A 16,194-nucleotide genomic window follows, 5' to 3' on the forward strand; every position below is an offset into this window, starting at 1 on the left:
AAGTTCATACATAGCTATTGTACAGGGCACTATAATTCATAAGGGCTATAAATGTAATGTTTATTTCATCATAGAAAAGGGAGGTTATGGGTTAGAAGGAATCATGGAAGCTTCATTTTTGTATCTTTGTTAAAAACTAGGTTTGAATTTAGTTAAAAGATGATTCCAGGAGTGAACAGTTACTGAGGTAAGAAAGGGCCTGTTTAAATTTCAGATGGTAATAAAGTATAATTATCCCATAAAGGAAATCAAACAGAAGTAATGGGAGGAAAGGCTAGACAGGTAGTTTGAGACTAGATCAAGCAGGTCCTGATCACCAGGACTTTTTTAGTCAGAAGAAAGAACCTGTTTAAGCTATTTGTTCAATTACTCAATAAATATTTATTGGATATCTGCTATCACCAAGCCTGTTACAGGCACTGGGGATCTTTAAGTGAGAAAGACAGTTTGTGTCTTCTGAATGTTTTCAGTCCAGAAGGGGAGAAAGACAAGAAAATACACATCTTTTTTAGTACACTAGTTTTAGTTTTAGGTCAAGATAAAGAACAGGGTGCTTTGAAGTGCATATAGGCAGATCTCCAGAGTTAAAGGAAGATTTCTTGGAGGAAATGACATTTAAACTAAAATCCGATAGTAAGGTGAAGTGAGGCCAGGCAGGGATGGACAGGCAGAGGGCTTTCAGACAGAGGGAACAGCTTGTACAAGGTTCTAGAGGTGAGAATGACAGTGATGGGACTAAAAAAGTAAACTGATACCTCATATGAAGGACCTTTTTTTGTCATGTTAAGGAATTTGGACTTCATCTTGAAGTTAGTAAGGAAGACTTTGTAGGATTTAAAATGGGGGCATAGATAGGATTGGTATTTCAGGAAGAGTTTGTTTTGGCCTCAGCATGGTGGGAGATAGAGGAGAAGCAGAGACTTTAGTTACAATATTGTTGGCAGTAATCTGGGTAAGAAATGGTTGGGGCCCCCAGGCTCAGGTAGTGGCAGTGTAGGTAGAGAGAAGTAGATGGATATATTAGTGATACTTACAAACTACAGGAGAAAAGGCCAGGGAATGGGTTTGATGCTGGGTGGGAAGAGGGGAGGGAAGTCATCAGTTATAAGGTTGAAGCCATAACTGTGGATGTTACTGTCCGTTGATACATGAAGAGGAAAATGTTTGGGGAAGGTGGCGATGAATTAGTAATGGACCAACATGACCAACATTAAATGTTGGAAAACTGAATCTGGTCACGGTTTGAAGGATGAATAAATAGAGAATACACCCAAAATGGAGAGATTGTTCAGTGGCTCTTGTATTTATTCGAGAGAGAGAAAGAGCACACACAAAAGCAAGGGGAGGAAAAAGGAGTAGTAAATTCCCCAGCTGAGCAAGGGAGCCCAACATGGGGCTTAGTCCCAGGACCCTGAGAGCAGGACCTGATCTGAAGGCAGACATTGAACTGACTGAGCTATCCAAGCACACCCATCCTGCCCCTGGGTTCCTGCCATTTTTTTTTTTTTTTTTAAAGATTTGATTTGAGAGAGAGAGTGAGAGGAAGAAGCAGACTCCCCACTTAGCAGAGATCCTAATGCAGGGCTCAATCCCAGGACCTTGAGATCAGGAGCCTGAGCAGATGCTTAACCGACTGAGCCACCCTTGCCCCTGGTGTGCCTGTATTTTTAATGCAGCTTGACAGGTCTTGGAGATTAATGGGAAGTAGGCATTGAGAGAAAAGACTCCCAGAGATGACTCCAAACGTCCAAGAATTGCATGCAGTCTACCCAGCTTAATGATGTGCCCTCAGATCATTTTTCAGGTTGAGAAATAATGAAGCTGCCTTCATGTTGGCTCCTTTTCAAATATGTGGAAACTAATATTGTTAAAAAGCAGCTCTAACACATAAGAAGAATAATTTTTTCACCCTTGGGACTTGATAAAGCTAATTTCTTTTTGAGTATCTCATATATGTATTTCATCAATCCTTGTGAAAAATGTTACCCCTGATCAGGGTGCCCATAAAAATAGTAGTCTGTGAGGGTAAGGGCTGTGAGAAGAGGCAATCCCTCTCTTTTCTTGAGCTCTTTGCTCTGTTTCTGTTCGTTCAGCAATGCATTATAAAATACCATAAAAGAAGTCAAACATGCAGGAAGAAAAAGGAAAGATGTTTAAACTTTAATCTTTAGGGTTATTAAAGAAGATTAAGAAGTTAACACTTAAAGCTAAAAATAGAAAACTTTGAAGGGATGGAATAAAGTTTAAAAAGTTTTTAAAACCCAATGGGTAAAAAAGGGCACAAACAGGAAAACTGATGAGACTTAAATAAGATAGGAAACTGGAATCAACAGTAAAGATCAATCAAGAGGTTTGATTAAAAATAAGTGAGATGTAAAGCAAGATAAAAGGCTGAAAGTCAGCCATCAGGCAGGAATTTAAGAACATAAAAATGAAAAGTTAAAGGAAAAGCTATTCATTAAGAAAAAATAAGAACTAACAGATACTAAAAACAAGTGGTAAGAGGAAAGGTATAGGCAGTTTTGGAAGTCTAATATAAAGGGCAGTTTTTAAAAATAGTGAACACCAAAGTGGGTTTTGGGGGACACTTAGAAAATGCTCCATGAAGAAGATGTGTTACACCCAAAGTTTTAGAAATGTTTAGTGTAGTCTGCTCTTGGAGACTCTCAGTGCAGTTTAGATTTATAGTCTCTGAGAAGTGCTATAGTAATAAAATTGCCTTTGTTTTACATAACATCTCCCAAACCTTATCATGTTTTTACCAGATACTAGCGTACTGTTTTAGAAGAAAATAAAAATGGAAATCTTAAAAGTTACAGAGATAGACAGTAAAAAAGACGTCTGCTGCACTTGAGGCTGGATCGGGTTGGGGCCGGCGTTCCTAGGAAATAAGTGTCCGGCCCTGTTCAGCTGGCCTCCAAGATAACACATGACACCCTTCCCTTCTGGTCCTCCGTCCAGAGTTGTCTTCAAAAATGTGTGCAGACAGGGCATTGATAGAAAATATATGCTGCTGAGCCGGAAGAGTGGAAACTGATCCTCAGCAGAATTAAATCAGCTCAGCCATGGGACGCTGCCCTAGCAAATGAAGCGGGAGGTTTTATATAGCTGTTTTTCTTTTCCTTAAGAGGGATTAAGTTTTTCACTGTGTAAAAACAATTTTAAACAAATGTGTTTCTTTGCACACTGTTTTTCGTGTTTTTTTTTCCTTTTAGATTTTGTCTACATGAACATTTGTTTTTATATAGTTGATAGTGGTTAGTGTTCACCAATTTTGGGTACTGAGAGCTCTTTCTCTATGGCAGGGAGAAAAAATATTTTCTAGTATGGCAGCCTCTGCCTGTTTCATTGCAGTATTGTTCCAAGCAAAATTGCTGCCACATTTTGGAAGCAACTTTTTATCCTGCTTTCCTGAACCACTTAACCACTTTTCTTTTGCCGCCAATAGAACATCCCCTCCCCAAAATCTTACTGCCACCAGAGTGCCTCTCCGAAAAGTAACTCTTTAACATCAATGGACTAACTTAGAGAATGGTTGGGACAGCTTTTTTGTAAGCCTGTCATCTGCTGCCAACTCATGGTAGCAGCAGCACCTGTGCTAGAGGGAGAGTAGAAGGGCTTCTACATGTCATCAAGACCCATGAACATCCAGACATTTCCTAGTTTAATGATTTGTGCTCTTGGGCCCTTAAATGCTTTGTTCAACCATCCACCTCGTGGAGTGAATTATATAATTTTATTTTGGCATTTTGAAAGCTCAGAATTCTGCATTTTTTTTATATTCCTGAATTGTAGACATAAACCTCATGCTAGGGGCGCCTGGGTGGCTCAGTGGGTTAAGCCTCTGCCTTCGGCTCAGTTAATGATCCCAGGGTCCTGGGATCAAGCCCTGCATCCGGCTCTCTGCTCAGCAAGGAGCCTGCTCCCTCACCCCCTGCCTGCCTCTCTGCCTACTTGTGATCTCTCTCTCTCTCTCTCTGTCAAATAAGTAAATAAATAAATGCCTCATGCTAGATAATTTCTCTTCTTTCTATAATAGCTTAAAAGTCTTTGTTTTTTGTATGATTTGCCTTGGGATGTTCAGTTCCAGTAGTAGATAAGAATGAGTTTAGTGAATCCCAAAAAAGTTAGAGACTTTATCAGCTGATGTCAGATTACCACTAAAGGAGAAATTACTGCTTTATGTAAAATAAAACCATAGCTCACACTTGGTGGTACCACAAGATTAATAAGTAGAGTGAATTTCAAAATACAAATTCTCTTGAGTGTAAAGTAGCAGTTCTATGCTGGTGCTTGTAGTAATAGGTGCTTGTCCTCTCTCTTAGTAATTCTCATTTCCAGGTCTTTGGCCACTTCTTAATAATAAGATTGCTTTTGCCTTGCTATACACTTATGTCCTTAAAATCTTCATTTCAATGTCTACACTGTGGGCTAGGTAGGCTGCCAGATACTGTGACTGTAAAGTTCTGCAGCAGTGAATGAGATGTGGGTAAGTAATAGACTTATGCTAGTTTACTCTAAGGGGCCACATAAAGAATATCTTCAAACTAAAAATAATACATACTGGCAGAAAAATAACCATGTGTGCTGAATGGTAAGCACACTGACCATTTCATCTCTTACATGTGAGAACTATCTCTGAGATGAGGAACTTTGAGACCCAAAGGGTTGATTTGTCCAGGGACCTGAGACAGAATTCAGGCCTTATTAACTTCTAATAAATTATTGGTCAGTTAATATACATATTATTTTGCTTTTCTACAAAACAGCCATAAAAGATGAAGCAGATTATGAAAGTACATAAATGTGTGTATTTTTCCTTTAGGGTGGCCTTGTGTTTTGGAACAGTTCCTGGAAATGGGGCCCATTTTAATGTTCGAAAATGGGTTGCTATCAAACGACTCATTTTATTTGGTATTGCTAACCACTGAAGTTTTAAGGAAAGGGAAATAGTTTTATAGTTTCTTCCTCCCACAGGTCATAATTTAGTTGTGGACATCAGGATGTTTTTCTTGGCTTATCTCATTCATGTCGTTTTTCTTGCACATCTGTTACATAAATTACTAAACTATTTCCTTGGAAAATTGCCAGTTTAAGTCACACTTAATAGTGATCAAGAGGTCGGTAACTGTTGGAAAAGAGAATTAAATGACAGACTTTGAGGGGCAGAAATCCCAACTACCATCCTGGTTCAAGTATTTTTTGTTTTGGATCAGTTCCTAAATTTTCTATGGCATTGGAATAATTATGTGTGGCTTCTAGTGTTTCCCAAAAGACTTTATAAACAATTAATGACTTTTTAACATAAAAAGGTATTTTAGTCACTGCTTCCATAAGTTTTTAATCTTTGAGTGATCAGTTTATGTATACATTCTAATCTGGTACATAGTTTGCCATGTGAAACTAAATTTGGAAATACTGATTTCTTTAAGTCTTCACTCATTTTGTGTTACCTTTCCTGACCTTGAATTCTACGTAAACCATAAAGTAATGATTTTTTGTGGTGTTTTTTGGGGAAAAGTTCGTTAAGACATTAGTTCTGCTAGTTGCATTTTAGGACAGCTTTACACTTAAGTGAACATACTAATTGTTAGAAATCTCAGAAACTTTAAATGTAAGTTTTGGCTTTTGTAAACTGATACTGAATCATTACTGGAGATTTTTCTGGAGTGTTAAGAATACTTCCTAAGCAAGAGAAGACCAAGTATTTATTTAATGTAAATCTGAAATTGTATGGATTTGGAATGCTAGTTTGTAAGCTTGAAATCTTTAAATAAAGATGTCATTTGGAGTATTGATAATCTGTAATAGGTATGTTTACAGATTAGAAAATATGTCATGAGTCAGTCAATATCAGTTACTGATAAAAGTTCTTGAGGTTTTTTTGCATTATATTTCCTACTGTGTAACTATTCTCCTTTCTGAAGTGTAGATTTTTTTTTCAAGATTTATTTTAGGGAATGAGAGACCATGCGAGAGTGGGGATTCAGGGGAGGGAGAGGAAGGCAGAATCTCTAGCAGACTTAACTGAGCGCAGAGCTGACAGGAGGCTCAGTCCCAGGACCCCAAGACTATGAGCTGAGCTGAAACCAAGAGTCAGATGCCCAATTGACCAAACCACCCAGGCGCCCCTAAAATGTCACAGATTCTTGATTTCTCTGTTGAGTTTTGACTTTTTAAAATAAATTTAAACTTGTTAACAGGAGATAATGTATAGTTTTGTTATGATCCAAATCTGATTTATATCTGTGGTAACAAGTCACTTAGCTAAGCCAGTCACTGGCATCAACAAGGCAGCTTGGTTTAGTTATGCTGCAGCTCTGGGATTGTTGTAACTTAATTTCTTTGTGAAAAACAACTCAAGAAAAGCAGCCTCCAGTACTGGTACTGAAGGTGCAGAGCCTAAGAAAAAGATGATTAACAGACAGAAAATAGTAGTATTACAAAGTGTATTTAGAGGGGAACATATTGGGTTTTATAGTACATTGGATTGATGATAATCAAATGTATACAGAAACAGTAAAAAAATTATAAAGTGTTCTGCCATGCATAAGTTTCTTACCTAAGGAAGAACTCTTGATGAATTTCTTGGTTACTCTGTGTTGGGAAAGTATAATCTGTACAGAATACTTTAAACTTTTGACCAAATCTGGAAGATTGTCTTCTACAAACATTTGTGTTTTCGTAATTGTGATGGTAAACAAAGGTCTTCAGTTAATCGTTCATAAATGTTAGGTTTGTTCTTAGTCTTTTCTATCTGAAGAGTATGTTTAGTATTTAATTTGCTCCTCATTGTCCCCCCCACAAAAAACTGAAAATATATTTTTATAGAATTTATCTTTCTACTTTATGTGTAAATGATACAGAGTCTAAAAATTTGAGTTAACATTATAAGACTATTGAGCTGTATCAATCACCAGTGTTCTGTAACAGGAAAACATCAAGAGTGATTAAATTTTATATTCCCAGTTCCCACCTCCATGATAGTACTGGACTGAACTGTAACTGAAATTGAAGGCCAACATCACTCAGAATGGATCAGAGAATTTGGTAGTAGAATGTTGGAAGAATAGCATTTGGCTTAGAAAAGAGTATGTATAGCCCTTAATTTTCTTACAACTTAAAACAATTAGAATTTCAGTTAGAATTACATCAGCTGGAGGTACTTTTCTGTTGTCGTATCATGTGAGGAAGGAAAAACTAAAATGGTGTTTTGAACATTAATACATTTTTTATGGTTTTCATGTCTTGGGCGGGCAGCTTGAGTTTGGATTTAAGCAGTTTTTCCATTTGTACTATGTTTTTAAAATGTTTTAGGTGTCCAGTTATACTATCTAAATGGATCTTTGAGTATCCAAAATTACTTTAAAAAGAACTTTAGAAAGTTGAAGCTTTTAAAAGAACTGTGGGGACCCCCCCCCCGCCTTAAAACCTGTCAGTAAAGTATTCTTTAATATTTATTTGGTGTTAATTTTTTTTACTGTGATAGCTAAAGGATGAGGTTTAGTATTTCAGTGCAAATTCTTCATGGTTATTTTGAAAAGCAGAGTTTCATGTTTCAGCATTTAGTGTTTTAATGTTCCCTCTTGAAAAGTAAAGAGGAAAGCAGAAGGTGCATAATCCAGCATAGGCCTCTGTGTAAATAGTGAAATCATAAATAATACACATCTGAGCATCCCACATATTTATGACGTAAGTGGATTGGAATGGTGCATATGTTTTTTAAGTAACCAGGTTACTCTCCTGGAATCTTGCTACGGCAGAAGAATGAATAAGAGAGCCTCAGATTTTTGATGTCTTCAATTTCAGTTTTTCCCCATTCAAACTATTTGTTTTACCTTGCTTTTTAGAGTATTTTTGTTTGCATGGGTTTACATTGGTTTCTCCTTTTCAGTTGGATACTTTGTATTTAAGATTTAGTAAAACCAAAGAAAATGTAATTTCCATGACTATCTTTCTTTAAAGATTAATTCAGCATTTAGTTCTTTTAGTAGTACAGTTTGTGATGTCTTTTTTTTAAAGATAAAGGAAGAGGGGCAGAGGGAGAGAGAGAGTATTAAGCAGGTTCCATCCTCAGCACTGAGCCTGATGCAGGGCTCCATCTCACCATCCTGAGATCATGACTTGAGCTGAAATCGAGAGTTGGACGTTTAACCAACTGAGTTACCTGGATGCCTAGAGGTCATCTTAATGTATTAACTGGCAAACTTTTCCTTTTAGGTCATGTGGTATTACTAATTCTCTGATTAATAGGGCATTGAGGCATAATAGAACAGGGCTTTGGAATTAGGAAACCTAGCAGAGTTTGAACATCAGTTGTTTACTAATCATGTGATAGTGAGTTTATTTAACTTCTGTTCCAGGGGGTTGCTATTAAATATATTTTTCCTTCCTGTTCACTCATTTTTTTCTATTTGGTTGAAGGGGCTGCTGCTGGTAATGACAGCATTGCAGCAGTAGAGAGTAACTGGCCAGCATTAGGTTTGTTACATTTTTTTCTTCTGAACTTTCCAGTACTTATTTTACTAGTTTTCTTCTTCTGGTGTGGAGGGAAGCACTGTAGTTTGTTCCTCCTATTAGCACATCAGCTCTTTTATATCTAAAATCCTATATAATCAAATATGATAATAACATTCACTTTAACAACATGAGTTCTTCTACTGAACCATTGCTTATGTTATGACATTTTTCATTGCAGTGTGTTTTATTTTCAGATCAAGAAAAGACTTTTTTTTATGGGTAGCAGATACCCAGCCAAGTAGATGAATCAGTTTTTCCACCTCCTTGCCCCATTTCTATGCAGCCTCAGATTTCTGCTAGCAATGAAAGTTACAGATTTGTTCATTTAGGAGTACTAGACTTCTTGGTTGTTGATTACAAATTTGATTTCTGTTCACAGGACTGGAATAACATGTTACTTGATTTTAAAATATGAGTATTGAACCTATAAAATGTTCAGCTTGCAGATAAGGGCAATGTGGTAAAGGCTCTCTCGTGATGAAAAATGAGTACCACATCGTCTATTATCAAACTTTTAGAGGAAGTATTCTTAAAACTATTGTCCTAATTTTGGGCCAGAAACTTTTAAAAAGAGAAGAAAAACAAAAACAAAAAAACAAGCATTAACAAAGGAACTTGTTACCTGAGAAAACTTTCTCTTTTGGTGTTTGTTTTGTGGGTGTTTTTATAAAATTTTTTAAGTTATTGAAAGATTGAAACTTTACAGAGAGCATAAAATAGTTTAACCTGTATTGTAACAGTATCTTCTGAAATCTTTGTGACATTGAGATGAAGAGGCGACTTTTAAGTGTATGTTTTAATGTTCAGGACATTCTTTCCTAAAAGAATTTCTTAAAAACGTGTTAATTTAAATATTAGGTACTTGAATGGTTCCATATAGTTTTACACAGATAGCACTTGGTATGTGTGTATTACATATACTTGAGTTTCTAGTTTGTTGCATTTACTAGCCTGATAAAACAAGACTTTGGAAGTACAAATAATACTTAACATGGTCTACCATGATGCTAATTTGCCTAAAAAGAGTGAAAGTGTTGCTAATGATGTTGCATGTAATGATGATACAGTACTTTCTATTTTTAATGGCATTTAATACTCTTCCCTTGGTTTCAGTATAATATTCATGGGAGGAAATTCAGAAAATACAGGAAAGTATAATATATGTGCTGCTGAAGTGAGCACAATACAGGAAAGTATAAAGAAAAAAATACTCTTATTTAAGCCATAACTTTGAAAGCTGTGTTTCTGTCTCTTGCTGCCTGTTTTCCTGTTACTTGGACTCTCTGTGTCTGTAAGTGTCAATGTACATATGCATGCGTACAATAAAACAGATTTAAAGGTCTAACAGAAAACACTGCTAAATATTTTCCTGATCTCAGAGTGAATGAAGTCATAAAACAAAAAGAAGAAAACATTGAAAATATAAGTCTATTTTTTAAAAAAGGATGTAAAATTAAGGCAAGCTAGGAAAAATACCTCATCAGTCTGTTTCAGTTTCCTTATTTATTCCTTCGTTACCAGGTGGAACTGAATTATACAAGATTTACCTTTTCTCTTGGTGTATAATTTTGTTTTAACAAAACATTCTTAAACTTTTAAACAGGAAAAAATTATCAGTTAGGACTGTTCATACTTTTTCTTGTCAGTCATTAATGCACTGACCATCTATAAGTAAATGTCCCATTTTAGCTTTTATTTCAACCTTTCTTGCCTCTAAAACCTGGACCCAAACTGTTATTAAATAAAATATCTTGGTGTTTTTTCAGTAGTGAGTGGTGAAATAAACAGGAAATGAGAAATAAGAGAGCCAAAATGAACACTAATAATTTAAAAGGTGTGAATAATCAACCCTTGAATAATTGAACATTCGCTGTGTGGACACAGCCATAGAAGCATGTGTGCAGAATTTGAGGACAGGAACTTTCAGCATTTGGCATTAAAGATCCAGTGAGTGAGTGGTGCTGGGTTGTCCGTTGAAGTACTCTCACTGGGGATTCCCTTAGTCCTGTCCTACCTATTGGGGTGTTGTGAAGAGCAAATGTAAAAAGCATTATAGACGCAATGAAGCCTTACCAGTACAAACAATAATGATTTTAATTGTGGATTTTATCCTTAAAAAAAAAAAAACAGTGGTTCAGTATTGCTTTAAGGTAATATCTTCAGAACAGGAGCAGCTTCTTATATTCTTCACTCTTTGGTTATCTCCTAGTAATTTCCTATAATTTTGTTTGTAGAACGCATCCCAGACCTTTGTCTTGAGTTTTGTGTGTGTTAGGAGGGCCCCCTCTAGTGTCTGAAGTATCCATTTTTAAAACATTTTTGTCACTCCTAGAAGTTTTAGGAATTAAACTAGCTATTTTTCCTTTCACATCTGGACATAATTTCTTTTTTTCTTTTTGTGGGGGAGGAGGAGGTTATTTTCCTTTTTTAAAAAGGTCACTGGAATTATGGGTAGGGTCTGGATTAAGGGCAGCAGAAAACATGGGAAAGGAAGGCTCAAAATGCCATTTCTACCTTTTAAGAAATAGTTATTTTTAAGTGAGCTGGATTTAGGCCAAACTATACAGTGTCATGTTGTTTTGTTTTGTTTTAGTTTACATTTGTTTCTGAATTAGGTGCAGCTTAAAAATACTTTGTTTTGGAATTCTTTATGGCCATCAGATCTCATTTTAGAGTTCTTCGCAGTTTCTGAAAGCAGCAGTTTCAGTAGAAAATGGCTTTCAAGTAGAGCCTGGTTTTCTTCATGGAAGATGTGTTGCTTTGTTACTTTTTGTTACTGTTGCTGTATCTTTTTGTAGGTATACTTTGAAACTATACTATAAATGTTCTAATGCTGTTGTCATTTTACATAATTCCCATTGTTTTTCAACCAAGGAAATAAGGCGATTCTTTTAAATTATTGGCTCTCTGCCACCTCTCCCTGTAAACACACAGCACTCAAACACACAGGCCTTCAGCTAAGAATCTTGTGAAGGGTTAGAGAAACAGGACCTTTCTCATTTGACCCAGCTTGAACAAGGAAAGTAGTGTTCTGAAAGCTACAACATTTATAAAGGTTCTAGTAAAAATATTTCATATGCATGGAGTAAAGATTAACTCCTTTCGTCTTGTTCTCTAGCAAATTAAACAATACAAACAGATTTTTAGTGCATTCTTGGTAATGAAATGCTTGGGTGAATTATAATCCTAATTGCTATTGTTCATTCCCACAGCTGCATGTTGACACTTAAAACTGCCTAAGCCATGCATTCTTCAGCCACTAGGATAAACAGAAGCATTTTGAAATCCATCATTTTATGGCATCTTAAATTACAAATCTGTCATTGGCTGCCTTGTTTTTATTTTGTTTCCATTGTTGAAGAAATTAGGAAAAAATGTTACCCCTTTGTATTTATACACAAAATTATTGTCAATAGAATCATTATTGGGTTTTTGTGAACATTAATAGTCTTAATTTTTAAAGGAGGCGGTGGAATTTATGTTGCAGGGAAACAATTTCTATTTATGTTATCAAACTAGTTGATATTTTAGGAGCCAGCTTTCTCCAAAATTTGAAAGAAAGTAATAGGATTTCACTTTTCCTCCTTAGTAGAACTGTCTTCTGAATGTAAATCTAGAAACTAGATTTATTCTGTGATTTGGCAAGTCCTATTTATATGTGTAATGGTTCCTTTCAGATTTGACCCCAAACCATTTATTAGTCTTTTTCTTTGAAGGTAAAGAAGGAGAACTATTTGCAGTGAATTTAAAATTTATATTTCCTTATATTTGAGAAACAGGTTTGAATACCAATTGTAGCTGAACCTTCCTTACTTGAAAAAAAAAAAAAATAGAACCTTTGGATAACTGAAAAGCTGTATAGCAAGAGTGGGGTATATGGAAGTAATAGTGGACAAATTTTGTTTTTTTTTTGTTTCTGAGGATTAATTTTAAGTGGAAGATTTGAATGACCAAATCCATAGGCATCTATTATAACAAGTGCTAGGTAATAATTGTAGCTTTAGATTTCAGTTGGATACTACTACAAGTCACATTTTCACAGTATTTATTTCTCAGAATGTCTAAATTCTTAAATCCATTTGAGTATGGAAATTCTGTTTTAATAACCAAACTTTTTGCCATCTTGTATCTTAATTTTAAGGTACTCTATTCAAAGTTCATTCTTTCTTACTAAAATATTACTTAATATTTTAAAATTCTCTTAACAGGTAATTATTATCTGTAATAATAATAATAGCAGCTAACCTGTATTGAACGATATCTGTGAGTCAGACACTGTGATAATAGATACATTTGAGGTGCTACCCTTTGAGGTAGTGTTCTTCTTACTTACTCCCATTTTGTGCTTGAGGAACCTGAAATTAAGACAATTGGCATAATTTTGCCAAAAGTCACAGAGTAATTGGAGTCAGATCTTTCTGACTACTAGAACGCAACTTCTTCTTCTTTTTTTTTTAATATTTTATTTATTTGACAGAGATACAGGAAGAGAGGAAACACAAGCAGGGGGAGTGGAAGAGCTAGAAGCAGGCTTCCTGCTGAGCCGGGCCCAATGTGGGGCTCAATCCCAGGATTCTGGGATCATAACCTTAGCCAAAGGCAGACCCTTAACGACTGAGCCACCCAGGTCCCCTAGAACCCATGCTCTTGACACTGCTGAAGTCTTAAGTGAAAGTTAAATATGTTGTCATACAATTTCTTGATGAAATATTATGTAGCCATCAAAAGTGAGGCTTATGGTGACTAGTGACATAGAAAACATACACATGAAAAAAGACCAAGGGATTACAGTTAAATATTCATAGCAATTCTAAATATTTTTAGTGCTATCTTTGGTTTGCCATTGCCTCTTTTTTTAAAATGCAATATAAATAATGTTCTCTTATATAATTTTGCTAATTTACAGAAAATCTGTAAGGAAACAAGAGTGCATGTAAACCAGATCTGGTCAGAAAACTAATAACTTAGTTTTATAATAGACTCGAGTATGTTCAGTTTTCTTTTTAATTTGACCCAAAACCATTTTTTACTGGACTTATGCCAGCTCTAATGTAATCTCTCATCTGTATTCTGGAAGGCTAATGGTATATAAAATTTTCTTAAATACAACTTAAATGTGTTACATAGTGTCCTCGAAGTAGCTTAACGCACAAAAGATGTTTTCTTTCCCACCCTGTAGAGGTATCTCATTAGGACACCCACTAGTGTCATTATTAAGTTTTCATGTGTTTCTCAGTTTTGATGCTAATCTTTGTGTGTATGTGCGTGCTTTTTTTTTTCTCTGCAGCACCAATGTGGTTATGAATTATTCAGAGATTGAGTCTAAGGTTCGAGAAGCAACGAATGACGATCCTTGGGGACCTTCTGGGCAACTCATGGGAGAGATTGCCAAGTAAGTGATAATTTGACTCAGCAGTGCAGAAAGAATCCAACTATCTTTACACAGAAATACAAAATTTGCTTTCAGTTTTAAACAGTTTAGCTGCCAGATATAGAGAAAGTTTTATACAGAATCCATTTCCCTTTAAAAATGAGCTCAAAAAGTAAAAATTTCTCATCAATGAAGTTTAGAAGACTTACCGTGGCTTTTCATAAAATTTTGACAAATGTGTATAAAATAACTTGAAATAAAGTTAGGAAAATTTTTTTGATGAGCATCTTGACCACTATCCTGGTAAGTAAAGGGCTTGTAAAAGATGATATTAATTAGCGGGGTTTTCACGTGTGCTACATATTACATAAACTATGAGAAAAATATTTTAATGAAAGCATATCTAAATTTTTTGAATTAAGCTTACTAAATTTTTTAAGCTCTTTGGGAAGACACAGTAACTTAGAACAAGCCTGCCATCTACTGTTAAAATTAATATATTGCAAAGTCTTGAGGAAAATTATTCTTTTTCAGGGCTACGTTTATGTATGAACAGTTTCCAGAACTTATGAACATGCTTTGGTCACGAATGTTAAAAGATAACAAAAAAAATTGGAGAAGAGTTTACAAGGTATGGACATCAGTTTTTATTATTTGACATGTTGAAAACAAACACTTGAAATTTTAAGGTATATATACATAAGTGATTACGAAGGACATTAAATCCTAGAACAGAATATTCTTAAACACGTAAAAGAAGATTTGCTATGTGTGTTGATTTCTATTAACCATAAACAAGTATTCTGAATGTAAAATGCTTAAAAATAATATTTATAAATACTTTCATTTTATTAATTTTTTCTACTGGAGATAATTTGTGCATATCAAAAGTAATAAATCTATAGATGGATGTGTATTTAGTGGATGAGCGATTAAGATGAAAACCGCAGTCTAATATAAATATGGTTTCTCATCTCTACATAAAAATTTGCCTGATTTACAATATTATAATATTCTACATGAGCAATATGTTAGTTTAAAATGTAATTAGAAATTGTAAAACATTAAAATTCTAGCATTTTAAATTTCCAAATATGTGCTTTTTATCAGATTCTTTTCATGTAGTCCTGATTTCATCCATGTGGAATTCTACAGATTGTCATCTGTTTTCCAAACCCACCATATTTTCTTGCTATTCAGAATAAGTTTTTCTTTGCTTTCAAAATGGCATATAATATGTGTATTTAAAACTTCAAAAGCAGTATGTTGGTTTTCAGGATTGAAGAGCAGTACTTTATTTAGTTCCATGTTTTTGATGTTACTTGTTTCTAAAAACATTCACTGTTGTGCAGCAGTCACTACTAATATCAGAATTTATTTTTATCACCCCAAAATGAAACCTCATAAAATGTTTTTTTCTTTTACTTGTTGGCAGCCAGTTCTTGAAACAAAAGCCACATCATTAACTTCAAAATTTAATTTAATCTGGGGAAAATGCTGTGGGATCATATAATTACCAAATAATTGTTCTCTTTAAATTGATATTTCGAACACCTCACAGTTCTTTATTGCCCAGGTGTAAACTAAAAATTGAGCCACTTTCTAAAAGCTTAGTGTTCATTTGTATCATACATCAGATATTGGAGAGCTATTTTTTTTAAATCTTTTGATGCATGATGTCCAGTGGACAGTGTAATTATTTACTGTGGTTATAAAAGGAATTTCAAATTGGTAATATAAGTTTTAGACTATGTATTTAAAGTCCAGTGTCAGGTAAAGAAACTCTCCCTGCCTCCCACTTACCCCCACAAAGATTATTTATTTCCAGATGTTGAAATTATTTTTTTAACCATTTACCAAAGCTCTATCAGAATTTATTTTGTTAAATCATTTGGTGCTTTGTATTTTTACAGTCATTGCTGCTTCTAGCTTACCTCATAAGGAATGGATCAGAGCGTGTTGTTACAAGTGCCAGAGAACACATTTATGATTTGCGATCCCTGGAAAATTACCACTTTGTAGGTGAGCAATAGAAAAACCTTATAAGCAAATTAAAACAGTAGTTGGAGTTGTCAGTCACCTGAACCAGCTTAGAAGCTTCTCCGCTCTAATTAGAATGTGACTATTGCTGGTTGTGTGACGAGTGCAGAATCCAAGACGTGGGGCCCTAGAGTATTAATTAGTGAAGACAAGAACTTGCAGAAAAGACTGGCTAATAACAACAGAACCAACACAACATGAGTGTTCGGGTTTATATTAAAATATGCACTGGAGACTGGTCCCCTGTGGTGTCCATAAAGGAA

The 16,194-nt window shown here is 35.0% G+C and overlaps 1 protein-coding gene across 2 annotated transcripts in view; it reads left to right on the forward strand.

The window, feature by feature from the left end:
- The window catches only part of CLINT1 (clathrin interactor 1), a 59,898-nt gene that overhangs the window by 19,153 nt on the left and 24,551 nt on the right, over positions 1–16,194 (forward strand). For both annotated transcript variants that reach the window (XM_044230478.1, XM_044230486.1), the window contains exons 2-4: positions 13,808–13,912; positions 14,426–14,522; positions 15,805–15,913. In XM_044230478.1, coding sequence (XP_044086413.1) covers positions 13,808–13,912; positions 14,426–14,522; positions 15,805–15,913 — 311 coding nt within the window. The remainder of the gene's footprint in view (positions 1–13,807; positions 13,913–14,425; positions 14,523–15,804; positions 15,914–16,194) is intronic.

The sequence above is a fragment of the Neovison vison genome, chromosome 1, assembly GCF_020171115.1.
Source record: "Neovison vison isolate M4711 chromosome 1, ASM_NN_V1, whole genome shotgun sequence".
Classification (NCBI taxonomy): Eukaryota; Metazoa; Chordata; class Mammalia; order Carnivora; family Mustelidae; genus Neogale; species Neogale vison.